This window comes from Meriones unguiculatus, chromosome 4 (assembly GCF_030254825.1).
Source record: "Meriones unguiculatus strain TT.TT164.6M chromosome 4, Bangor_MerUng_6.1, whole genome shotgun sequence".
Taxonomy (NCBI): Eukaryota; Metazoa; Chordata; class Mammalia; order Rodentia; family Muridae; genus Meriones; species Meriones unguiculatus.
In genome coordinates this window covers 89,511,988-89,539,042 of record NC_083352.1, presented here as the reverse complement: position 1 = coordinate 89,539,042, position 27,055 = coordinate 89,511,988, and the positions used below count along the sequence as shown (strand labels likewise).

Below are 27,055 nucleotides of genomic sequence, written 5' to 3'. Positions count from 1 at the left end.
CCCTGTGGCGCTGTGACCCTCTGCCGCCCTGCCCCCTGTGGCTGCCCCCGCTTCCCGTCAGCTCCCCAGCATCCTGGTGGAGGATGGGGCAGTGACACCTTGTCAAACAGGCATTTCATAAATGCAAATCTCTCTTAATTTGAATTTAATTATCAATGAAGTGAGCGATTCCCAGATCACGTCTTCTTCCCGTCAGAAACTGGCAGATACATCTGTGCTCGGGCCTGAGGCTGGCATCTGCTGGTCCTACTGCCAAGCCCCTCCCAGGGGTGGCGGGCCCAGCGTGGCCAGGCTGCGGGTAGGGAGCTAACGACACAGGGGTCCTGGCAGCTGGAGCTCCCCCCCCCCCACCGTAGTCCAGACTGTTTATCCTCTTAAACTGCTCGCTCATACCGGGTCCCATTCCACAAGGCCCACAGCAGAGCCGGACCCAAGCGACCAGGCGCTCGGCGATTGTCGGGGGCGCATGGAACAATTAATGGGCGCTTAACTCAGAGTTTAACACTGTGCACCTCTAGCTGTACTCCATCCATGCAAAGCAGCTCCAAGTCTGACTCATAAAAGGGTAAACTAGGCTCAGAGGCCGGCATCTGCCAGGTCTGGTTACCATACCCGAGTCCTGAGGACATGCCTGCCATATACTGAATGGGGGTTGCTGGGGGATGGAGGGGAAGAAGAGCTGCAGAGCAGCCTGGTTCCACCTGTGGGCCAGAGGCAGGAGCCCTCCAGAAAACCAAATTTGTCCTCTTAGGGGTGTGTATGTGGAGGGCTAATCCCAGAGACCCAAGGGGCAGAACCTATGCTTTAAAACATGCATTAAAAAAATAATGATGAAAATTGCAGTTGGGGAGATGGCTGGGTCGGAGAAACACCTTCTGGAAAGTACAAGGACCCACCCGAGTTCAGATCCCCAGAACACATGGAGAAAGCCAAGAGCCTCAGTGTGTGCATGTAGGCCTAGAGTTAGGGAGGCAGAGATAGGCTGCTGACCCATGGGGCTTGCTGGCCAGCCAGACTAGCCCCAGTGAGCTCCAGGCCAATGAGAGACCCTGTCTCAAAAGAAGAAAAACAGGGTGTGTAGCTCTTGGGGATGACACCTGAGGTCAACCCCTGACCTCCACACACATGTGCATACACCCCTCCCCCTGCTAAAAAAAGAATAAGACCACCAGAGCAGGCCCCATCCCCGCTAGTTTATAGGCATGAGCTCAGGAAGGGAGCAGCGGGGCCTCATTTCACAGATGAAAAGATGCAGACACTTCAGAGCGTGGGAACCCTCACGGCACAGCTTTAAAAGTCAGACAGGGAAAAGAAAGACAACTCCCAATCTGCACGGAAAGGAACCAAAAATACCAGTTAGGACCCCACCACCATCTGCAGACACACCTGAGCTTGGTCTCAAATGTTCCAGGTCTGTTTGTTTAAGGGCACAGAGGGGCAAGAGAAGAGCTGGCAGTGGCCAAGCTCCAGCTGCAGGGTGGCAACAACCGGGGCGGTTTTTATTATTCTTTGTTGATGACTTTTTCCATTAAAAAAAATGTTTGTTTGTTGCTCAAGGTAGGGTTTTACTGTGTAGCCCAGGGTAGCCCTGAACTCCTGACCCTCCAGCTCTACGTGGTAATGCTGGCCTCAGCGTCCGCCTTTCTAGTCCCTTCAAAGGACTCCTGATAGCTCGCAGCTGGCCGCCCTTCCTGGGTAATCACAGCCTCTCTGAGCCTTGCACACCAATTAGCAAAATGGATGTGCCTGCCAGGCCCAGGCGCAGCTATGGCTTGATAACCTGGGCACATTCTGAATCCCAGAATTCCCCTGCCTTGACCTCCAACCCCCAGGGAGGCTGTGTCCACTGTCAGCGACCTCAGCTGAGTTTGGCGCGGCAACTCTGTGGCCCAGGCTGCAAAAGGAAGAGCTGCCCCATTCCTGGGGACGCCTGACTCAGCGGAGTCCTGCCTGCAGACAACTCAGCCTGAGCTCCTGCCTGACTTCTCCCATTCAATGCCCGCCCTTGAGCCCAAGGCTGGGGGCCCACACTTCTCACCCCTCCATCCTCTCCACCCCGTCCTTGGGGTCGCCCACTCAACTCTGAGTCTCCTCCATGTGGAGGTAGATTGGTACCAACGCCAAGAGCTGGCCGTCCGTCTCTTTATCCTAAACCTCGAGGAAAGGGCCAGTCCCCACCCGGTGCACACAGCTCCAGCTTCCCCTAGCTGGGCCACTAGCGCACGCAAGTGTATTCACAGACACTCAGAGTCCGACCGGCAGCAATTAACACACTCACAAACAGGAGACCAGTCATGTCCAGTTCCAGAACATTCTCCTCACCCCCAAAAGCCACCAATCCAAGGAATCAGGAAAAAGGAATTGGGCAGAACAAGCATGTCATGGCTTCTGTCACAGGTGGAACGTAGATTTAAAAATACTACGATGAAACCCATTATTTTGAATGCTAATTGTAAAATTTATACCACAATCATAAAATTTTTTAAAAAATTTAAAAGGAAGCCCCCAATCCAGCAAGCATTCATTTCCCATCCCCCTCTCTTCAGCCCTTTGGCCTCTAATCTGCGTCTGTGCCCCTGGAGCTCCCTGTTCTGTACGTGTCATAGAAACACATCCAAGTGACTCACCTTCTGTCACGAGCAGTGTGCTTGTGTGTGTTTGTGTGTGTGTGTGTGTGTGTTCACCATTGATCCATGGTACAGCACAGAACATTACTGTATACTTTTTACGGCTGAACACTACTCCACTGTTTGAATACATTTCCTCTTGCTTGTCGGTTCCCAGGGTGACAGGGACTCTGGTCACTTCTACCTTCTGGCTATGTGAACGCTGTTGCTAGAACATTTGTGTACATGTGTTCTCTTGGGTACATTCCCGGGAGCAGAACTTCCGAAGTTCCTGTAACCGTGATTAGCCTGGTTCCCAAACCGGCTGCCCTGTGTGATCCAGAGACAGCTGAGAAAGTGGACACAAAAAATTGGCTCCAGCTGGGCACGGTGGCACACGCCTGTGACCCCAGCACTCGGGAGGCAGAATCAGGCAGATCTTGTGAGTTTGAGGCCAGCCTGGTCTACAAATCAAGTCTAGGGTAGCCAAGGCTACACAGAGAAACCCTGTATCGAAAACAAAAACAAAACAAACAAAAAAATGGTCTCCGTTCCAGGCAATGGTGGCATACCCCTTTAATCTCAGCACTAGGGAGGCAGGCAGATCTCTGTGAGTTCAAGGCCAGCCTGGTCTACAGAGTAAGTTCCAGGACAGCCAGGGCCACACAGAGAAACCCTGTCTCGAAAAGCCAAACCAAAAACCCAAAAGTGTAGCCTTTGTGGCTGGGACCTGAACCCGGGTGGGGCTGGATGTACTGGCCCAGGCCCCTACGGAGAGCTTTGACCTAGTGCTGGCACTGCCTCTCATGGGTGCTAAAAAGACTCTGGCTGCTTCCTTGTCTGAACCATGGACAGAAGGTGACCGCTGTGAGAGAGCCAGAAACCCTGGAGCCACCTTGGGCTCGTCTGAGGCTTGGCTGCTGAGTGAGCGGGCTCTGACATTCTCCACTGTGGGAGGGGCTGGCAGACACTGACCCATGTCTTTGAGGATGCATTTGTAAGGGGACTCAGGCTCCAGTGGGCCATAGGGATGCAGTTCTCTGCAGGCTGGCTCTGCCCTGGACCAGAGTGCTGAGCTGGGGAAATCCAAATACAGAGGGGAACGGGGGTACTGGGAGGCAGGAGAGAGTTTGTTGCCACTGAGGACTACCATATAGGGACCTTCTACCTTGATGAAATGTATAGGAGTCCATAGAGTGTAAGAGGGGTGCCGTGATGATCCTAGTAAGGGCAAGGGTCATTCAGGTACTGCTCCCTGCTGTTGGCAGTGGGGTCCAAGGAGCGTCACGCGGCTGTGGCTTTACATAGGCCTGGCTGTTCCACCCCTCAGCCATCCCTTCAGATGCTGGACCAAAGTCTGGTGTCCTCTGATGACAGCACAAGGCCTCCAGCTAAGCCTCATGGGGTCTGGCCAAATGGCATGCTCCGAGCCATCGTGAGCTGGGTGTGCAGACTGGAGGTGGCCGTCCCAACGGGCATGGGACAGAGCGGGCCTTGAGGCCACAGGACAGTTCCATGAAGACATGGTGCAAATGTCTGTGGCCCCCTCTCTGACTCTTGGCTTCCTGGTGAGGTCCTGAGGGTCAGCAGGCAGAGAGAGGGGGGGGGTTGCTGGGCTGGCAGGCAGGGGAGCCTGAGTGTTAGGTGGAAGGTGGCGTGTGGTCAGCCTGGCCCTAAGCTCCTTAAACTAGGTAGCTGGGTCGACCTTAGACTTCCGAGAGCAGAGATTATAGACACACGCTAAAACATCTGGCCAGACTCAGAGACTTTTCCACAAAGATGCTGATCTCCAGTTTCTTGGACAATTAAGCAAGCCTGGCCACAATGAGCTAGTTTGGGAGCTGCAGATCACTAGCTAGGCCTCCTCCGGGATGCTGGCTACGGTCTCCACCACTCCCTACAAGCCTCCCTCACTGACACTCCTAGCCCTGTCGGGGATACTCCTGGCTCAGGAGTCGCAGTGAGGCCTCATGCAGGGACCACCAAGGTGCTCCCCAATGTACGCGGTGCAGTATCTGCCATGACGGTGACACCCCAAAACTCTTGCATAAATGAATTTTCCTGGTACTCAACTGTGTCCCCAAGAGACAGCTACACAGCTGCCTTGCAAGACGATCCAGCTCAACATGAGGGGTCCTGGAGGTCGAGCCATAAAGATTGTCAGACCTGAAGAGTCTGGAGGGCTCCCCCCCCAAAAAAAAGGAAAACACAATGTGGCCACGGCAGCTGGTAATTCCTCGCCCCAAAGAATCAAGACAGGAGTTCAAGCAAACGCCTGTCCGTATACTAGTCACAACAGCCGTTTGAAAGGACACAGTCCAAAGGCCAGCCACGGCAAAGGCAGAAAATGAGAGCTACCGGTGGGATGCCATGGAATATTAATCAGCCACGAAGAGGTATGAGGTGCCGGTGGAAGTGACGGCACCATGGGACCCTGAGAGTGCAGCCCCAGGGGAAAGAGGCTGGCGCCCGAAGCCAGACCACCGAGCTCCCCCACCAGATGCCTGCAGGAGGCGCACCTCCAGGACAACAGACGGGGTCGGAGAGAGACGGGTAATGGGTGCGAGCTTCCCTTTGGGGAATGTTTAACAGTCAGGAGAGGAGCCTGTTTCAGCATGAGCCAGAAGCGACCGTCACCCGGCACCGTGAGTGTACTAACAGCCTCCGGGTGTTTGCTTTGAATGGTTCATTTTATGTATTTCATTTTATGTATTTTACTAGCGTGCATGTACCTGCTTCCCTCCCCCACCCCCCCCAGGGGCATCTTTCAGTTTTGAAGCTGACTCCACAGGCTCCAATCCTGGTTCTGACTCCAGCCATACGATCTTACCCTCAGCTTCTTTATCTGTATAATGGGGCCAGCCAGAGTCCTTCCCATACTTGGCGAGTGGAATACAGGAAGTGCAAGAGACCGTGACTCACAAAGCCAGCCATTTGTGGTGCCCTGGTTCCTGTGGGCCTGGGCACACCAAGGCACGTACAGGGCTCCTGGGGAAGCGGCAGATCTGTCCAGGCCTGCATGGTCCCACGGCTGCCTCTGACGTCTAGGGATGCTAGCACATTTTCCTGGCACTCACATGCGCAGCACGATAGAAAGCTTCGAGCGTCAGACCCCGTGTGCCCTCCCCGGGCTTCGGTGCCCACCTACCTTTTCAAGTAATCACTGCGTGATAGCCAACCCCAGGGCTGTGCGCTGCGGAACTGGATGGCATTAACAGTCCCTGTGTCAAGTTCACTGGTGTCTGCTGTGACTCGAGTCCCCCTCTCAAATGTCTGCAGCCGTGAGGCCCTGGCTGGTCCTGTCTGCTCTCTGGATGATATTTATTGCTTGTGTAAATTGCCAGAGTCCCCCCGGGGGCTTCACCGTTTTTTGTTTTTTGTTTTTTTTTTTCCTCCCTAGAAGATCCCAGACTGCGGGGTGGGGGGAGGCCAGCCTGGCAGACGCCAGCGGAGCAGGCTGCTTTCAGCGGCATTAATTATCTGTATGGCTTTTCCTTAACAACAAAAGAAAAGGAAACATCTCGACCCCACCGCCTGCCAATATTTAAGGCACCGGGAGAGGGCCGGCCTTCCTTTCATCCGCGCCTCCCAGTGCCGATCTGCTGATGAAACGCGGCCCTCCCGCCCCGCGCGCCTTCGACAGCGCTCTCGGCAGCTTGATTAATTCTCCCATCTCTGGAAAGAGCCGGCTATACTCCAGAGTGTTGACTCGATTTTCTTCTATAAAAACAGCCTTGCGAGAAATTACAACCGCTTAGCCCGCCCCTGTTCTAGAAGCTACTTGTAAAAACTATTCCTCCTTCTCGGAGGGGCAGGTGTCCTGCTGGACCTGCGTGGGGAAGAGAAGGTGGACAGTGGAAGATGACCTCAGATAACTGCTGTGTGTGCACTCGCGCGTGTGTAAGCCAGAAGCTGACAGACATCAGGTGTCTTTCTCAATCACCCTCCATCTTTGTGAGTCAGGCTCTCTCCCGGAAGCAGCAGGTCACCCACTGAACAGGCTGGCTGGCCAGCAAGACACAGGGATCCTCGCATCCCTGCCCCCCCAGTGCTAGGATGGCACGCACCACTGTGCACAGTTTTCTACATGGCCCCTAAGGATCCAAACTCGGGTCCTCATGTGAAAAGTACTCCACCAACTGAGCCCAGGGGACCATTTCTTTATTTTAAATTAACGTTAAGGGTGAGAAGCGCCAGGCTTCTGGGAGCTCCTGGCAAAGGCTTCTCGGCAGCCCCAAGCGGACAGGCCTGGAATCTTCTTTTCCTACAGTTATATTTAGATGGCAGAGCTCTTTCATCTGTGGAATCCAGACCTCCGAGGGCAAAGCACAGGGGACACAGGCCCATGTTGCTGTGGGCTGCAGGAGACTGGCTGGGACTCCAGTCCCTGGCAGAGGTCTAGTTGAGAAGGACTGGAACTCGGTCCAGCCGATCAGTGGAAAGGATTCTGGCAGAGTCAGAAGCCAGAGAAACCAAGCATTTCAAAGGGCAAGATCTGGCCAGGCCTAATGCCCACACCTTTGATCTCAGCGCTCAGGAGGCAGAGGCAGGCAGACAGATCTCTCAGTTCCAGGCCAGCCTGGTCTACAGAGCGAGTTCCAGGACAGCCAGGGCTACACAGAGAAACCCTGTCCTGAAAAACCAAAAAGGTCAGACCCTACAAACAGCACTACATTCCCTAAATGACAGAGTCTCACCTACAGGGACATCTCCACCCTCCAGCCCGCTCCACCCCACCCCTTCCCCTGCCTTATCACCTGACCTTATATGCAGCCTTTTGGTTTTGGAACCGCTCAGTTTATTGTTTACACATTATGTAGCCCAGGCTAACCTCAAACCTCCAGCACTCCTCCTGCCCCAGCCTCTTGAGTGCTGGACTACAGGTATGACCTGTCACACTACAAACGTGTGTGCACTCATGTTCGTGTGTGTCTCTGTGTGTGTATACGTGTGCACATACGTGTGGAGGCCAGAGGTCCATGTCAGCTGGGTGTTTTCTCTCAGCCTCGCCTTGTTTTACTTATTGTCATTGTGTATATGATGGGTGGGGGAACACGTGCCACAGCTCACGTGTGGAGGCCAGGGGACAGCGTTATGAAGCCAGTTTTCTCCTTTCTCCTCCATGTGGGTTTTGGGGACCAAGCACAGGTTGTCAGGCTTACATGGCTATCCACTGCGCCGTCCCGTAGGCCCCCGGCTGCCTTACTTTTTGATACAGGCTCTCACAGAAGCCAAAGCTCATCGATTCCACGTGTCTCCACTCTCCCCAACAACCCTGCCCCCCAGTACTGGGGTTCCAAGCGTGCACCACCATGCCTGTTTTATGCTAGCGCTGGGGATGTGAACTCGGGTCCTAATGCTTGTAAAGTGATACTAACTGAGCCACCAGACCCTTGTATAATCATTTTTATAGTTTTTAAATTTTACTCCATTGAGCCATGGAGAGGTGCATGTGTGTCCGAATACACCTACAGAGAACAGATCACAACTTCCATCATGTGAGTCCCGGGGATTGAACTCGGGTCGTCAGACTTGGCAGCCAGCACTTTTCCTCACTGAGCCATCTCCATGAAAAGTATCCTCAGCCCCTGCCATCTACCAGATCAACCAGCGAGCAAAATGTGGGGAGTGTTCCAGGAAGCCCTCCTGCCTTCCTTCCGGTGAAGCTCCGTGATCTTGCGGAAGGATGGAGACATGGCCGGCTAACCCCCCTCTGCCTGGGGATGGATGATGATGTCTATTATTGATAAGGTCTAATATCGCACATTGAATCAGTTTGGGGAAAAGCCATTCATCCTAAAATACAAGATGCAGCATGTAGGTTGTCGGGGTGATGACTTTAACATGACAAGTGTGCCTGAAAGCAATCAACGGAGCGCGTGAGGCCCAGAGGGGGACTGTGAAATGGCTGCCGCACCACAAAAACAACAACAACAACAACAACAACAACAAAAAAAAAAAAACGCAGGCATTTGGAACTCGGGGAAGCAAAAATCCTGGGAGCGCGGAGAGGCGGGGTCTCCCAGGCTGTTCTGGGGTTTGTCCATTACCAGAAATACAAATAAATGTTCTGCAACCAGAAATGACAAAGGCTCAACTCAATCCTCTCCCGGCAGCAAAGGCACACACCTCGTCCCTCTTAACGCGGCAGCCGGGGTAGGGGCAGGCGTCCTCCGGGCTCATCTCCACAGCTGGGGGACTGTAAAGGATTAAATCAGGCCACAGAGGCACACATGTGGGCACTCTTTACCTCGATGCCCAGGGCCCTGGAGAGACGCTGTTGGGGCGGGTGGGCGGAGAGCAGCCCTGAAGTGGGCACTGGGGCCCAGCATGGTCAGAAAGCTCCTGGGGAGCTGCGGGTGTAGCTCAGCCGGCAGAGTGCCTGCCTGCCGTGCACACATCTGGGAGGGAGAGCTGAGAAGCCCTCACGGAGCGCCTGCTGCCAGGTCAGCCGCTCTACCTTAGTGAGAATGACTAAAACCAAAGAATCTGGGGGTGGAAGGGAGCCCCCGCGCCGGTCATCCTCGAGGGACATGTGCACCCTACTGACTCATCCATCTCCTTGGCTCACTGCAGAAACAGACTGAGGAATAATCGCTGGGCAGGTGAGGGACATTCCAGACAAAAACTGGGAAACCCTGGCTCATCCGGTACCGTCAGTGAAGTTTTACTGGAAATCAGCCACGCTCTTTCCTGTGCACGCTGCCTTTGCTGCGGCAGAGTTGAGCGGCCGTGACAGGGACCATATGGCCCACGATGGAAAAAATATCTGTGGTATCTGTGATTTAGCTTTCCCTGCTTTCATCTAACTGCGATCAACTGCTGTGCAAAAATAAAAGGAAAAACTCCAGAAATAAACAGTTCATGAGTTTTAGATTACGTATTATTCCAGCATTGCGTGAAATGTCATGGCGCTCATGCTCCGTCCCAGCCAGCGAGTGGGATCAGAACGTCTTCTGGTTGTACCTAAACTCTGTTACCCATCTGCCGCCATTCGCCTCGGAGCATCTCAGCTGACTGTCACAGAACCCTAACCCCTAACCTGGAGATGCCACACTCCTGCTCACTCCCCTTGCTACAGTCACCTAGCCGTGCTCACAGTATCCGAGAAAGAGGGCTATTTGGAGAGAGGGAACTCCGTAACAAAGCTCTGAGCCTGAGCCTGCGGACAGGCACGCTGACCTCAGCACTGACCTCAGCACGGGCACGGTTTCCTCTACCGCCCTCCACATTACTTTCTGAAATGGTGCCTCTCACGAAACCTGTAGCTTGCTGATGCAGCTAGCCTGCCTGGCCAGCAAGCTCACAGATTCCCTGTCTCTGCCTGCCCCTCCGCACTGGGGTCACAGGACATTGCACGGCCCTGCCATCCAGGCCTTACGGTACGTTGTTACAGTCATCTGCCTGAATTAGAAAACCTAAACCTCGTCCTGGGTTTGGCTACATAGAAAAAACACAGCCCGTACAAAGTTAAGGCCACCTGAGGCTTCAGACATCTGCCTTCCGAACTTTGTCCCTTTGGATAAGGCAGGTCGCTGACCTCAACTGTTTCCGTCATTTAACTCTTTAACAGGCTGCGTGTCTAATTACCTGCATGAGTGCACGTCCTGTGTGGGTGAGGCTTTATGTGTGTGAAGGCAGGTGGCCATGGAGGTCGAAGTGTTGGATCTCCTGGCGCTGCCTGATGTCGGTGCTGGGAAGCGAACTCAGGTCCTTCGCAAGCACAACAGAGGCTCTTAATCGCTGAGCTACACTTCTCCAGCCCTGGCGTTTAATGTGTAATAAAGTCTGCCGTTAGCAATGGGCTTGGTCCCTGCGTAGCTAACTTATCCTATCAGGCACCAACACAGGCTCACTCTAGGAACTCTGAGCCACATGCCCGAGAGAGGCAGGCCCAGGAGGAGCGGCTGACGCTCTCCACTGCCCAAACTGAATAGGTCTCCAATAGGAGACCTAGGGACAGAATGCAAAGTGTTAGGTGGGGCTTACTGGGCCTCAACTCCTCCATCATTAAATCGGGGGATACAATGTGGGTTCTGTAGCCAAAACAGCTCAGGTTCAAATACCGTGCCTACCACTTCCCAGCTGTGTGGCTCTGCGTGAGTGACTTTACCTACTTGAGCCTCCATTTTATCATCTGTAAAATGTAAGGTATTCCAGTGTCTACTGGATAGCATGACTGAGGGGTTAAGGGTATTGTTCTGAGCAGTTATGAGCGGCCATGTGGGTGCTGGGAATTGAACTCCATTCCTCTGGAAGAGCAGACAGTACTCTTAACTGCTGAGCCATTCCTCCAGCTCCTTGTGGAGTAAAGTGTCCTTTGATTCTAGAATCACAAACAAAAGCCAATCAGATCCAACACCAAAGACAACAAGCATAGGCAAGACAAAGCAGTGTGGCTGGGGGCTGGTACCATAGAAGCCTTCTGGCTAGTCCTGAAGCCACAGGCCAAGGCCATCAGCCTCAGTTTGCTGATCTGTGATTTGGGAAGAATAGTCATTGCTGCCCCTGCTTTTCCAGGCTGTTCTGAAACTCAGATGGGATTGAGTGGAACAGGAAAGAGCAGCTGTGATGAGGAGAGGCCATTACTGCATGAGGTCTCCCTCCTATTGCTCCTAGGGAGCCCCACTCACGTTTCTGTCAATCTCGGTTGACCGAGAGAAGCAGCTCAGCGGGCCCATTCCCGCTGCCCCAGGGCTCCTGCACAGCACCCACTTTCTTGATCTCCTCGGCTCTTCCTCTGAATTCCCAAACCCTGCAGCCCGTGCTGGGAGCCTGGCCACCTCAGTCTCCTTAGGAAGTTCTTTCTTAAGTCTTCCTTTCAGTCCTCGCTTGGGACTCCCGGCCTTTGGATCTAACCCAAGCATGTCCACAAACCGATTAGTTAACATCATGATGCCGGGCAGGGTTGGGAGCAGGGTAGGAGGCTCTCCTCGCTTTCGCTTGTCTTCACTACCTGTTGGCATCTGGCAGACTCAGCTTTTCTTGCTCACAAGAAAAGCTAATTAGATCAAGACCCCACGGCTGGCTTTTCTAATGCCCTGAGTGATTGTGGAACACAGCACCCCTTCGTCTCACTAAAGAAATCAAAACTGCATTATCGTCACTGCCACCATTGGCCCAGTGAGACGGCTCTGTCGGGCAAAGCAAGCCTGACAATCCAAGTTCAAACCCCAGGGTCCCCACGGTGGAGGAGGAGAACCAACTCCTTCAAGCTGGCCTCTGACCTCCACACCCACACGGAAGCGTACGCACACACCGATTCATTCACACATACACAAATAATACATCCATAAATGCGAAAACTACAGTTATGCATGTCCGCCTGTTAGATGAACAGGGATTCTCAAGGCGCAGCACACAACAGCCAAAGCTGAGAATGAAACACAAAGCCAAGCAGAGAGCTGGAGGAGGACTCAGTTTCCCCATCTGCAGACAGGCACTAGAAGTGTGGAACTGTGAATGACAGCAGCCAGCAAGGCACAGGTATGTGTGAAAAGGGGCTTTATCCTTCCTTCCTTCCTTCCTTCACTCACTCACCCGTAAATCTTCATGGAAACTCCCTGGATTGGAGTCCGTGGTCTCTCTGCCCTTAAGCTCAGGGTTCACAGGAAGCCATGAACAAAGGAAAACAGCACCACACAAAGAATTTCTGTGATGGTGATCAGGGCCAGCAAGAGAGGGGTCCGACGCCAGAGCACCCTGGTCAGCTTGGAGGACCTGCTTTGGTTGCTTGGTAGAGGAAACGGAAAACGCACAGACGTGGACTACATACAGACAATGGGTGAGCAGGGCTGGAGGGTGCTGGACCCTCTGCGATGCTCGCTTGCGGGAGCTGCCTGGTGCCTGCCTCCTAGCGGGGTGGACAGGCTGCTGGGGGCAGGGTCTGGGGTCGGGGAGCAGCAAACCACACACAGCCTACATTTTCTTGGAATCAAGAAATCGAAGCACACAGTGTTGACTGTCCAGGGGCCGGCTAGAGATGGCTCAGTGGCTGAGAGCGCTGGCTGCTCTTGCAGAGGATTTGGGCTCAGTTCCCAGCAGCCACGTCCAGTAGCTCACAACCATCTCTAACTCTGGATCAGGGGATACAAAACCCTTTTCCAGGCTCTGCAGGCTCTGGGCACAGACATACACGCAGGCCAAACACATTAAAAAAAATGTAAAAAGATCCTTAAGCTGGAAGTCCATTTAAGAAATGGCAAGACCCTCAAAGCCTTCCCTCACACCATATACTCAGCTAACCTGAGACAAACCATGGTCGCAAACAGAAGAGGGAAAAAGGGTTTGAATACAAAGGGTACCACAACGGAATTGGGGAAGGGGGTGTCAAAGGCCACAGTTTATGAAAACGAACCAACAGGTTGGAGTGTGAGAAAGTCCAGCCTGCCCCGTGTCTGTGGCCTGGTCAGGCATTTCCCCTCATGTACTGGGGAGAGCCTACGCCCCGATCAGGTGTTCAGAACTCAAAGTTCCTCCCCGGCCATCCCCAGCTGGAACTCTCCATAGCTGCCACCCGCTGCCTCACTGCCCGGCTCCTCAACACCCAGCCCACAGGTGTTCATCAAGTTCCAACCTAGCTCCTTTATGTTCCAGAGGATTTTACTTCCCTCCATCCCTCCAAATGTGCCTCACACATCGCCTCCTCGAGAGGTGATCCGAGGGGCAAGCCCTGAGACCAGGCCTGCAGAGTTGCTCACCCAGCTGGGTGAGCGGCCAGTGCTGCCCAGCCCCTCAGTGCCCAAGGACACAGGGCCAGGCTACATCTCAGAACCAAGTGGCCTTAGGGCCGGTGGGATGGATGGAGTAAAGGCACTTTCAGCCAAGCACGCTGACCTAGGGTGAATCCCTCAGACCCACTTGATGGAGAGAGAGAGGTCCTCTGACCTCCATACATGCTGTGGTACACGCACGCACGCACGCACGCACACACCCACATACACACCTAATTTTTAAAAAATAAAATAACTCTTTAAAATACATGCTGAAGGGAACCGGGTGTCATCAATCCACAAAGATCGCTGCATGGACTAGACGAGTCGGCAAGGGGACACTGCAGCCGAAACCCACACACTTCCTCGACATGGTTTCTTTTAAGCTGCAGAGGTGGCAAAATGTTTGTGGGGACCCAGAAGAGAAGAGAGGACAGACTGCAAGTGCTGCTGGGAACCTGCTGGGGGTCTTTGGGTCTCTGCAAGGTCCCACGGGCAGATTCCAGAGCCCTGCTGTCCGGCCATGCCACCTCCCCGAGTTCTCTCAGGCTTTGGTTCTGCAAGGCAGAAATAAAAAGTGGGTTTGGGGCCATGGCTGCTGCAGCTCACAGCTCGCACTGACCTCTGCGAGGGTCAGAGGTACCTGTCATCTGCGACAGGCTCATCTCCTCTGCAGTCCCAGGCAAGGGAGAGTTCTGGATTTTAACATTCCCTTCTGCCTTTACCTCAGACAGCGAAGAGAAAGCACCCTCCCAGGCACCTTCGTCCTTCCTGAACAACTAACCACACCTGCTCACCACCTCCTCCCGAAAGGGCAGAGGCTTCATCGGTCCTGGGAGACCCTCACATCAGCCACCGACCTTGGCCACCCCAGCCCAAGCCCAGAACAACCGCTGCGTTTACCTTGTGGCTGGACCATCCCTCCCAGGCTTTTCGTTTTGTTTTGAAACAGGGTCTCATGTGGCCCTGGCTGGCCTCAAGCATACTATGTAGTCAAGGATAGCCTTGAATTTCAGATTTCCTGCAGAATCCCAGAAGGCCACAGTACTGAGATTACCGGTATGTACTACCATTCCCACTTAGGTGGGGCTGGGTCTTGAACCCGTGGCCTTGCTCCTGTTAGACAAGCCCTCTATCAGTGGAGTCACATCCTCAGCCCCTATCTTAGGTTCTGCTTAAGCCATCTTTGGAAAGAGAAAACCCAAAGGGACACCAAGAGGCAAGACTGGAGCTCTCAGAAATGGAATCCAGGGAATCCCAGCAGCCTGCGTCTTTCAAAGGCTTCAGCAGTTTCCTTTTTCTCAAAGCCAGTTTTACAGCCTGGGAACAGGTATGGGCACAGGGTTGCCGCTGCAGGACACAGACAGGTGATCGGCTGAGGCTCTTTGTGACTGGGCCTGACGCTGGGTCGGTCAGCTACCCCATGGCCTGGGAACCTGGCAGGACATCTCCCCACCTCACTGTGCCCTGCTGATCAGAGCCTGCTCTGTAAGGGTAACCCAGTGCTGGGCGGCAAGGGGGCAAAGCTGAGGTGTGCAGCGGGGCAGGGCGGCTCCAGAATAATGCCATCAAGAAACAGGGGTGCCTGGGGCCACCGAGCCCCCGCCCCCAGCACACCCTAATCCAGCTGCCAACCAAGGTCAACGAACAGCCTATTAGCAACATCCCAACAAGATTCACAAAACCCCAAACCACTAGGTCCTTGGGGCTCCCAGACCCCCAGCATCTGCATCACCCGGAAACTTTCTAGAGAAGCGGTCTTAAGGCATATGGGCCTACTCAACCCTGGGGTGCTGGGGAGTTCCCACCCGGTCCTTACAGGTCCTTACAGGGGTCCCAGCTGAGCTCACTGGGATGCCCCTGCCCGGAAGCCTCAGGTACCATCAACCCGGGTTTTTGAGAGAGGGTCTCCTCTCACCTGGAGCTCACCAAGTAGGCGTGGCTGGTTAGATGCCCCAGAGACCCAGCCACGGCCTCCACTTCCCGGTGGTTCCCCCTGCGAGCGTGCACAACACCCCAGCCTTTTACCTAGCATCAAGGGCTCCCGCTCAGGTCTCTATGCTTTACCCACTGAGCCGTGCCCCCAGCCACACTGAGAGACTCCAACTCGACGCAGGCCTTGGAGAGGAGATGGCTCGGCTTCCTCATGAGCGGCAGGCCCGATGACTCCCGGTAGCTCAAGAACCAGGGCCAGGCCCCAGGAAGTTCAAAGCCATGCATCGAGTGAGTCCGCTCCTCCTTCCTTTGCCCTCCTTTCCTCAAGTCCTAGGCAAAGATTTTAGTGAAGAGGAATCTGGGGCTGGGTCTCTCAGTCCTCGGACCACATGGGTCCCTGCCACACTGCACCCCCCATCTCCTCAGCCACCCCGATAAACATGGTGAGGGCTTCACAAGCCAGATCCCACCCACCCCTGACTGTCATTTCTGGATTTGCACCATTTTAATGAATGCCAAAACTGTTTATTCACTTGATAGACCCTGACAGGACCAACAATCGCAGATTAGAGAGAAACTTCTTGCTTTTCAACAAAGGTTAATAAATAGTGACAGAATTAAGTCTAGTCTGATTAACTATGCTGAGAGATATTATTGCCGTTTGCGACGCAAAATCATTATTGGATTAAGCACAGCATATAAAAATGAAATGTGAGTTTTAATCTCAAACAGAGAGCGCGCTGCTCTCGTACAGGGGGGGGGGCAGTGTACGGAGGCCCGTATTAATTTTTAAGTCGCTATGGTGAAGGGATATTACATGTCATTTGTTCTGGTCTGGGTTTGGTCAGGAGAAAAGAGGCTCCTCAGACGTGGAAAGGCAGCAACAATGAGCAGCCCTGTGGGCTGAACTGTAGCAGAAAGGGACCCGTAGTCAGTCACACACAACCAGCAGGCCGCAGGTGACCCCTGCCTCTCGGTTGCCATGAGCTCCAGTCCTTCCCTGGGGTAAAGACCTAGCCCAAGTCATCAGCGGGAGCTGGGGCGGTGTCGGCATGTCCCGAGGGAGGATGGCAGAGGAGGGGAGGTGTGCAACTGGACCTGAATGAGGAAAGAGAGGAGCCCCACGTGCTGAGCCCTGCCTGTCCCGCCTGCCCCGTCCCCTGAGCACCACTTTGACTGTAGCCTCAAGCTGCAGGAACAAGCCCATGGAGCCTGAAACAGTGTGACCTTCCAGAAAGCAAGGTCCTGACTCCACCTGTGAGCCCAGAGGGTCATCGCCAAGGAATGAAGTCCCCAAGTGCCAGAGACAGGACAAGTAGAGCACGGGTGCAGTAACACACATGCGCACACACGCTCGGGGGTTAAGACATGGTTTTTCCGTGCAGCCTTGGCTGTCCTGGACTCACTTTGTAGGCCAGGCTGGCCTCACAGAGAGCCACCTCTGGAGCGCTGGGACTGCAGGCACTGAGGGCCGCCTTCCCTGTAGAGAAACATCCCAGCCAAGAACAAGGGGCAGCGCCGGCAGGCCCATTTGCAGACCCAGGAACTAAAGCCAGAGGCCAGGGATCCTCAGTAATGGGCAGCTCACGGTGACAGCTAACGCCACTGATCTGCACTCCCAGCGTCAGCAGGTGCCCGACCCGGTGCCCCGAGTGGTACCACACCATGCAGCCATGCCAGGGGTTCTTGCCAACAGCACCAAGCCAAACAGGCACCTGCCCAGACCTCTGGACAGGAGAGCCCAGGGGCAGAAGAGAATAAGTGACATGAAGACTCCTGCTCAGTCCCCTCCAGTGGAGGCCGCCTCTGTGGAATGAACCGGCTGGCTTCTCTGGAGAGGAAAAAAAAAAAAAAAAAAAAACTGGGAGGAAAAGCGGGAATAGTGTCTCACACCTGTCATCTCACTGTCTGGGCTCACAGTCACTGAGGGCACAGGGAGCCTGAAGCCAGCCTGGGCTACATGAGACCCTGTCTCGATTTTTTAAAGGGAGAGGGATGGGGCAGGGAACACAGAGAGGGGAGATGGCTCAGTCAGTGAAGTGCCAGCTGTGCCAGTGTGAGAACGGGGAGCCTGCTTTTAATCCCCAGCACCTGCTTTCAAGAACAAGCACTGGTGAGGCGGAGGCAGGAAGATCGCCGGGTCTCACGGGCCAGCCTCGGCTACCAGGCAAGCTCCAAGCTGATGAGAGACCCTGTCTCTAAAAACAAAAGTGGATACCACCTGAGGAGTGACACTCCGGGCCTTCACAAGTATGTGCGACCTAAAGACGCACACGTGCATGAAGCGGAGGATGGGAAAAATGACCGAAAGAGTAAGTCTGGCGGCAGGGAGGGGGCCTATAGTGACGTCAGAAGCCTCAAGTACGTAAAACAGGAATGAATAATTGAAAAGACAAACAACCGGAGAGGGAAAGGTCATCAACTCGTCAATGCGAGAGGGATGCTGGGATCAGGAAATTGCCATTTGGAGTACCTCACGGCAGTCACTGTTCCAGGCCAGGGGCATCTAGGAGGGTAATGCTGGTGAGGCCAACCAGTGGGCGCAGGGGTGCAGCGCAAGTCTCCAAATGTCTCCCCAACAAGAGACTCATTGATCACACACAAAGAAAGGAGTAACCCTTCGGGGGAGGCCAGTCGACATCAGACATCAGCCTCGGTGGGGATGGGTTGACAGCAGCACCCCCTGACAGGAAACGCTGGGGACGCAGCCTCCCTCCTCCGATATCGCTGCACAAGATGTACAACCTACGGGCATTCAGTTAGAGAGCAGCCCGCCCGCCCAGCGAAAAAGGTCGGCCCACATCCAAAGTGCCAAGGATGGAAGGGACCGAGACTGGGACTTCTATGCATCCCTATCTGTCCACAACATCTCGATACAACACGGTGTCTTCTGCCCCAGTGACGTCATTCAAAGGCTTCCTCCAGGAAGCCCTCTAGGCCTGCCTGAGACTCAGCCCCTCTCCTTTGCCATCCCATAGACTATATTGCCCATCTACTAGCAACTAAAACACCTTAATGGGGTTTTGGGGTGAAGCCTGCTGTCAGACCTCTTACCTAGCATGGGAGAGGCCTCCATCCCATCACCAGCACCACAGACACAAACAAAAGCTCTTAGGACGAGTCACCCACACCCCGGCTGCAGGCAGAATGCCAGCCAATTACCAGGAGGTGGTCCTCTCTGTCCACTTTGAAGACCACAGGCATGAGTGCTCGCCCACCGTGCAGACAAGGAAACTGAGTCACAGGGAGATGAAGCCATTGGCACGCAGTCATTTCGGCAGGAGACGAGGGCAGGCTTCTGCTGGCTGGCTCTGTGTCTGTCTAGCCGTGTCTCCATCACCACCCTCCATCCCCCGAGAGGGGAGGCACTGAGGAAGCCCCCTCCCTCCGGCACAGCTCTGGCCAGCTGGGGAGGGGAGAGCACACAGCTTCCTGTCCGCCCCATCCCCTCTGCTGAGTCATGACCCACCACCTCGGCCCTCGCAGGGAGGAGGGAAATCAATACACGTCGCCTCTCAAATGAACCGGCGAGTGTCCCCCAAGGCCTCGGCCATTGTTCAGACTCCACCTCACCGTAGTTAAAACAGTTCCTTTCAGTCAGCCCCAAGATTTTGAAGGTGCTGGACAGAAGAGGGAGTGGTGGGGGTAGAGGGCAGCCTGGGCCATGCCTCTAAGCACGGGCATCCTCAGTGTGGCCCTGAGGCTATTTAGGGACAGCTCTGAGCCGCTGCGCTGACCAGCCAAGGACAGAAGCTACAGGAAGAGAAAGGTCACAGATGCCACAGTAGCAAAGAGGCGGGAGGGACAGGGTTCTATGAGCAAAGCCACTTGGGCTGGCGCCCACTCACACCGTCCGGCTCTACTGCAGGCCGCCATCTTCCAAGGGCCACGGCACGCTACAAATGCAAAGATCCCTAGCAGGAGACCCAAGGCTGAGAGCAGGGGCCAACCTGCAGACCAGGTGAGCAGGCAGGGCACACTGACCCTTGAGCTCCTTGGCCTGGGGAGGGGATAGTCTCACAGGGTCACCCCAGGCTCGCTCCTCCTCTGTTAACCAGAAATGAAGTTCAGGACTCCCTGACCACCTGGTAACCTGCAGCCATGCTGGGAGCCACAGGTACTGCATTCAGTTCCTTCCTTAAACGTACATGTGAACGTTACAGATGAGGAAAGAGAGGCTCAGAGAGGTTGGGAAACTTGCCTCCCATCACACAGCCTGAAGGCCAAAGAATGGAATTTGAACCTAGGGAAGCTGGTGTGAGTAGCCCAGACTTTGGGGACCTATCTATAAATGAAGGGTTCAGAGAGATGGTTTGGGGGCTTTATTTAGGACCCCCTGGGGCCTCCCCAGAGTCACTGGAGACTGGCTAAATTAAACCCTCCCCAAGGCCCCACTGACAGGAAGTCATTAGGCACCTACTTTATTTTTAACCGTGGGTCTGGCCTCTGTGATGGGAGCACCATGCAGCCAGGGTACTGTGGAACTAGTGCCAGGCATGAACAAGAACACCTCACCAGGCCCACAAAAAGACTAAGTACAGCCTTGAGGGCTAGGCATGAGCAGCCATGCAGCCCAGGCGGGGCATGACTGGGAGGGTGGGCACAGGTGTCAGGGGGCCCCTCCGGTGTGACAGCTACACTGGCTGTTCACGGCAGCTACGAGTGGGGAGAGAGCTGCCTGCTGAGACACCGAATCCCAGAAGCTGGATACGGCCATGTCTGAAGCCACGCCTAGAGCTTCAGGTCACCTCAGCCAGTCACAAGCCTTCTCTGGGTTAAGAGGGCTCTCTTTCGCAGACCCGCAAGAGGCGAACCATGGCGGCAGAGAGCAGCCTGGGGTCTCCCTCACTGTGACCCAGTTCCAGAAAACACCTGCAGGGGTTCCATGCGCTGAGCCAGTGCTGTCTCTGACACAGGTGCCCTCCCACCAGGTAGAGCCCCTCCCTCCAGCCCACCCCCGCCTCAGAGTTTCAGACGTCCCTAACATCTCTATTTTCCAGCCATCACACCAGCAGTTTGATGACTGCCCCTAAGGGAGCTTTTAGCACCCACAGCCTGCAGGGTTGGGGAGGGGGGAGGCACAGCTTCCCATCATACCCCTGTCCAAGAACCCAGCACTTCCCTCGACCACACTAGGCGTTCAGGACATTGTCCACCCAGCCATTTGGCCTCCCGTTAGGGAAATGCCATAGCGTGAAGCCCCTCCCTATCCCAGGGAAGAGGCTCTGCCCACAAGCCTCTTGGAAGAGAGCGCCCCCTGTAGGCAAGACACGGGAACACATCTGTGACCACTGAGAGTAGAACACGAATCCTCCCACAGGACGGCCCACCTGTCCATGTCAGGATGCAAACCCCCTCAGTACCTTCATTATACCGACAAGAACTCTTCCTCGCAAACGGTGAAACAATACAGGCATCTCACCAATCACTTACTATGCTGGCCACCAGGTTAAATGGGTAAAGTGGAGCCAGCAACATGGCTCAGGGGGCAAATGTGCCTACCGCCAAGGCAACCTGAGTTTGATCCCTGGGACCCACACGATGGAAGGAGAGGACCGACTCCTCAAGCTATCCCCTGACCTCCACACGTGATGTGACACGCACACACACACCTAATTAAAAAAAAAAAAAAAGTAAGCCCCCAGGGGGAGGGGGAGCCAGAGAGGTTAAGGAGCTGGCTCAAGGCCACCCAGCAACTGGAGAAACCAGACTCCTACAGCCATCTGGAAGCCATGGCTAAGCGCTTTAGGGGGTATCTGTGGGTCCCTGCCATGCACCGGGCTGCACCCTGAGCACCCAGCCGCCGCTGAGGGCAAGCGACTCTGGTGATGGTTTGCTGCCAGACTGTGGGGCCACACCACACCACCTTCGCCTGTCACCAACGTTCACGTCAGTCAGCTCTGCAGAGAGCACACGACAGTCTGGGTGGCCACAGCCGCCGCAAGCCTGAAGCTGGCTGGACTGACACTGAGTGCTGCCAGGGGCTTCCCTGCCAGACGTTCCTGCCCCTGGCAGCTGCCCAGGGTGGCTTCAGCCACGTCTGTACCCGCTGTGCCAATTTACTGGAGAGATGAGGGCAGAGCGGCCCACCCACGGGGGCGCCGCCCGGCAACCCCATGCCAGGCTGCGGGCGCCGAGGCCCCAGCTCAGGCAGAGCTGCGGAGAAGCGGCCTCCACACCGCGTTTGACAATGGAAGCACGGGAGCGCGCGCAGGCTGGGGATGTTTTAATCTGCGTTCCGCTGTTCCAGAAATAACAACAATAGTGCATGCTCTGTAACCTTTTATGTAAAACGAGGAGACACCCTCACTGTGTCAGGGAGAAGCAGCTACCGCTAATACACAGTTAAGAGAGTAAGGAAACTGAGGCACGGATAGGAACACCTGGGATCGTACACGGCTAGGACACACAACCTACGCCGCCTGGCCACATACACCTGTCCTGGTCAAGAAAGACCTTCTCAGTAACAGACAAGCAGCAGCCACAAGCCCTGCCATTGTCCCAGCTCCATGTCACAGCCCGGGCAGTGGGACTCAGATAAGCCAACCGACGTGCTCAAGGCCACACAGCACTTGAAGCCAGACTCTGGATGTGCGGCCCCCAAGGACTGGGTCTGCTGTGAATAGCCTTGACTTCCAGTTTGTGGCGTGTGCCTCCCCCATCCGGCCACCTGCTCTGGAGAGGATGGGATCCGTGGTAGGCAGACCACAGCACAACAGTCCCCCTGGCTGGGAGCAGCTGGGTAGCCCGGGCTCCCTGCGGAGGAAGGGGGCATGCTGTATCCCAGGGAACACAGAGCCATCCTGACGATCTCCAGGGCTGGACGGGGCTGGGGAAGCCTGGGGACAGGGCAGCACTTGTCATCCGTGGGGCCCCAAAGCCCACAGTACCATGAGCAGCAAGCCCGCCTCACCCTTCCTGGCAGGGCTGGGTGGAGCAGCCCTGGAAGGAGTCTGGGACCAGCTGGGGTGCAGCCTGCCTGCCCCCTCGGTCTACACCAGCTTGCAAGGGCCAGGCAGGTTGGTGGCAGTCCCACTCTGGCAGGAGCCAAAAGAGTGTCACGTGCACACACTCACATGCAGCTTGCACGTGTCAAACACGCTCACGTGTGCCTGCACCATCACTCACGCAGAACGCTCACACACTGCGCGCCCACACAGCGCCCTGCCCCTGTGCCCCGTGCACACATGTTCAAATGCGCCTGTGCACGCCCCTCTACATGTACGATGCTGTATGCTCACACATGTCCACTCTCTGCCACACACACCTCCAGCCACAGGAACCCACGATCGCAGACTCACGTCTCCCCAAGCCCGCGCCGGGTGCCGGGTGCAGACCCCCAGGCAACCACACCCAAGGGCACCCCCTGAAGACGGGCACAGCCCCAGAAAGCCACAATTCCTGAGCGCACACGCCCAGGGACAAAGGTCCCCACCCAATCTCTCAAAACCAGGACGTGAGGGGATAAAGCCTTCGAGCCACACATGCCCCGACGCAGACCACACGGGAGGCAGGGCACAGACACACACAAGGACGTGGTCTCGGATCCTGTTCACCCCACACACACCCCTGCACTCACCCTAGGCAGCTCTGTCCTCCCCAGAGCCACCAACACGGCGATGCCCAGCGACAGCAGAGACGGGCAGCGTGAGCCCCTCCGACAGCGAGCTGAGCAGGGACCGCCAGCAGCCTCGGCACATGCAAAGAATGTGCAAAAATAAATGCGAAAGGCTGCTAGCGGCCCTTCCCACAGGACTCGGAGCTGACGCAGGTTCTGCTCCGCAACAAACATCTTCCTTCTAATTTTAAAGGCAGTGGCAGTACCTCTTTGGCTCTGGAGGCAGCTCGAGGCTACCTCACACGCTGCACTGACCACCCTCAGGGCCAGGCATGGACAGGCCTGCGGAGTCCCAGGCTCCAGACCTGGTACCCTCTGGTCACTGGAATCTAACCTATATTGCTCCTGAAGACCCCGCTAAGGCGGTCAAGGTGATCAGGAGCCCCAAACCTACAAAGACACCCCAACTTCCCCTCAAAGTCCTATCTCCATGAGTTGGATACCTGTGCCCCCAACCCTGCCTTCCACACAAGCACCATTTACAGTGGCTTTTGAGTGGCCAGATCTGACATTGGGGGATAGGATGTAAAAGTGGGGCTCCATTAGGCACCCACAAAGCACCTCGACTGCACGCCACCTCACCTCACGCCTCCCTGTGGGGTCTAATCTGGACCCAATAACAGCTCGGGTGAGAAGGGAGCTCACACGGGGCCCGAGAAAGTAGAGCAGGCTACGTGGGTGGGCCCCAAGGCTAAGAACCCAAAATGCAAGCCTTAGCGAGGACTCTACTCCAACCTTGGGGCCCCAGACCCTCTGTGACCCTGCCCTAAGGCCACCCTGGCCTTTGCTCCGGCTGCCCCTCCCACTGACACATACTGGCCTACCTCTGAGCCTCCATGTCACTCTGCACCCCAGCTGGGGGACCCGAGATCCTCTGTCCAGCAGGACAGCCAGGCTCCTGTCTTCACTACGGGGCTGCTGCCCCCAGCCAGACAACCTGGCCTCAGGCTTCCAGGTCGACCAAACACCTACCCACAGCTCTGGGGGGGTGGGGGGTGGGAGCAGTTCCCACCTCAAGCCAGTTTCCGCTACCCGCCTTATTCTCGGTGTCTGGCCCTGTGATTCCCTGAGGGCAGTGAGCAGCCTGCAGTGAACCACCAGACCCAGGTAGCTGATGGATGAATGAACCACCTGGGCCCCATGGCCCAGAGCTTAGGGCCGTCCTTTCTCGGACGCCAGAGAGAAACAGAAAAGACAGCCACAGCCTCAGATATACGGAGCGTATTATCTCTCCGTAGCACAGACAGTGCTCTGCGGACTCTCGGTCTCCAGGCTCAGGACCCTGGACAAGGCCTGGCCCGCTGTAGCAGCTCCTCCCAGCTCTTCCTGCCTGCAGCCAGGAGCTCCGAGGTGGCTTGAGAGCTCTCAGCAAAAGGTCAAGTGCACAGGTCACCGCAGCTGCAGCTTAAAGCCACTGCACAGCCGCCTGGAGTTGACTAACCAAACGCCCAACCCTGAGTCCCAACTACACCCGAGAGGGAGCCCTGTCAGCCCTGAGGTACACTCACCTGGACCCCAACAAAATGACGAAAAGCCTGCACTGTTCTTGGTGCCCCGTAAAATTCCCGGTGTAAAACAGCCCCAAATCTGTGCTTGCAACCACGTGGCTCCTGTGGCTGCGTCCAGTCCTGGCCCTGAGTGCCCCTGAGTGTGGTGTCCCCTACTTGCCCTGAGATACGGGGGCCTCCCCCCATCCCTGTCACGGCAGCCTGTCTCACCTCCCGGACCCCATGCAGCCCAGACACGTGTGTTCCTATGCATTCGTTATTGCTGTCACGATTAATATAATTTTTAAGCCTCCACCGCTGGTGCCCTGTGCTTAGCTCTCGGATTAGTTTTTGTTTTGTTTTGTTTTGTTTGTTTGTTTTGTTTTTAATAAATAAAGCCAAAAAAAGAAAGAAAGAAAGAATCAAGAGTCTTTGCTTTCTCCCTGGCACCCCAGGCTGAGGTGGGGAAGGAGGCTGGAGAGTGGTGTGGAAAGGGGGGTAGGAAAGGCAGCAGGAGGAAGTGGGTGGTAGGACTGTGGGTCTAAGACCCATGGGACCATCCCACAATGACGTGGGTTTCACTGCACAGGGATGAGACCTCAGCTATGCAAGCCACTGTGGCTTAAAGATGTTGGGAGACAGCCAGGCATGCTAGCACACACTTTTAACCCCATCACTTAGGAAGCAGAGGCAGGTGGATCTCTGTGAGTTCAAGGCCAGCCTGGCCTACAGATTGAGGACTTCCAGGACAGCCAGGACTGCACAGAGAAGCCCTATCTCAGAAAAAAAAAAAAAAAAAAAAAAAGGGTGTTGGGAGAGGAGTGACAGTGTCAAGACAAAATCGACAGGGCATGAGCTTCCTGGGGCCAGAGAAAGTGAGCATGGGATGTCTCATGAGCCATCATACAGCATTGGAGAAGTCAATTTTGACCATGACACAGCCGTGACTTTCAGAATTGCCCTGAACCCTCCACCCTGCGAGCGTCTCACTTGGCCCTGGGTGGAAAGCCACAGGACACTAGTTTACAGAGAAGGAAATGTAAAGCAGCCACCTCATTTCAAAGACCACGGCCGACGATAACACAATAACCCAGGAAGGTCAGGCCACTTGTCTGAGGACACACAGTCAGCCACTGACCAGGACCTGATCCCAACTCTCTCTGCCCTCTGTGCTCATTAACGTAGCAAACCTCTCCCCAGGAAAACTTCACAGTGAGCCATTCGACAAAAGTGATGGGAGACGCCAGGGGGAACCAGTGCTTGGGAGACACAGGACTCTCAGCAAAGCTTCAGTGCTGCCAAGGTGCTACAGGCCACAGAAACAATTTAGGGGGACCCCACAGCCAAGGAAACCTATCCAAGCTTCTGGTCCACAGACAAAACAGATCCACACCATAGGATCCCACCACCTTGTTTCTGCTTTAAAGTATGTCGCCACTGGGAGTCAGATCCTACTGTTACCAGAGCGCAGAGGAGAGGCATGCATCCTCGCCTTCCTCAGGGTCTTCCTAGACTCTCTTGGCTTCGGTGACCGGGTGACGGCACAGCACCTCAGCTTCTCCCCCTTCCCACAGTTCTGGGCCCTGGTGCTCCCGCCACTGTTGGGCCAACTCTGCTCACCAAGTTTCCTCTGTGATGTGGAGAGCATCGAAGCCGCCGTGGTGATGCTGCCGGTCACCTGACCCAGCGGTGCCTTACTTAAGCACAGGCCGCCCAGGAAGCCCTTCTCCATGCAGTCTCCTCCCAGCTGGGCGCTGCAGATACACAGCAGCTCACTCCGGAGAATGCCAGTCACAGGAAATAAAGTTTTCAAGCAGCTCGGGATCGGTGCAACGGCCCGGCCAAGGTAATGATCAATCGTTAGGTCATTGGTAAAAATGAGGAAGACGGACCTCTATCAGAAGGCGTTCCTCTGAGGCTCAGGAGAGATTCGGACGGGTAGCCACTTTGCCCACAAAATACCCACGGGGACTTGCTCCCCACGAGCGTAGGCACCTGCCACGGAACTGGAAGTTTCCAGCCAGGACCCGCCTGCTGCCCCTACCAAGCTAAGGACTTCGGCATCTCAGGCATTGAGGTTATTTTTATTTCCTCAAAGCGGGTTTTTTTCCCCCCACTACTTTTAGAAGTGGCAGACAAGGCCTGTCTATTATAAAATGTTTGCTGCAAGCACACACTCGCGAGCTCACACACACACACACACACCCAACCCGAAGGCTCGCCACCCCGCACACGGTTCACACTGTGTAAAGATCTCAAGTCATGGTGTGAGGGAGGGACAGGGAAGCTGAGACCTGCAGGGGTGAGCCGGGTTCCTGTCACCTTCCTGACGCTCCAGAGGTTCCTCTGCACGGTGAGACCTAATGACTACTGGAGAAAAGGTCCCTTTACTGATAGGGAAACTGAGGCATGGAGGCTCCCAAGGAATGAGACATAGGCTCAGATGTGTCTGCATTTGAATCGTGGTTCTGCCACCAGCGAGCTGAGTGGCCCTGGACAGTGGACTTCACCCTGCCTGAGCCTCAGCTATACTGTCTGTAAACTGAGGTAGCAATGGTCTCCCCTTGCAGGACCCCTGAAAAGAGGAGCCTTGAAGTGCCCATTGTGGCTTTATCAGAAAAAGTTTCAGCTCTGTCCTGCTGGGCCATCCTTGGCAGATCATTGGCTGGGTCCGAGAGTCGGGGGTGTGCTGAGTTC

At 55.2% G+C, this 27,055-nt stretch overlaps 1 protein-coding gene across 16 annotated transcripts in view; it reads right to left on the bottom strand.

The window, feature by feature from the left end:
- Cux2 (cut like homeobox 2) overlaps nt 1–27,055 on the bottom strand; it is a 183,416-nt gene that overhangs the window by 117,172 nt on the left and 39,189 nt on the right. For 2 of the 16 annotated variants that reach the window (XM_021631336.2, XM_060382428.1), the window contains exon 1: nt 22,833–23,060. The exons of 12 other annotated variants lie outside the window; for them this stretch is intronic. In XM_021631336.2, the coding sequence (XP_021487011.2) occupies nt 22,833–23,045 (213 nt within the window). In that variant the 5' untranslated portion in view covers nt 23,046–23,060. Of the gene's footprint in view, nt 1–22,832; nt 23,132–27,055 lie in introns of those variants that run through there. 2 more of the 16 variants (XM_060382443.1, XM_060382438.1) reach the window with 2 other exon arrangements.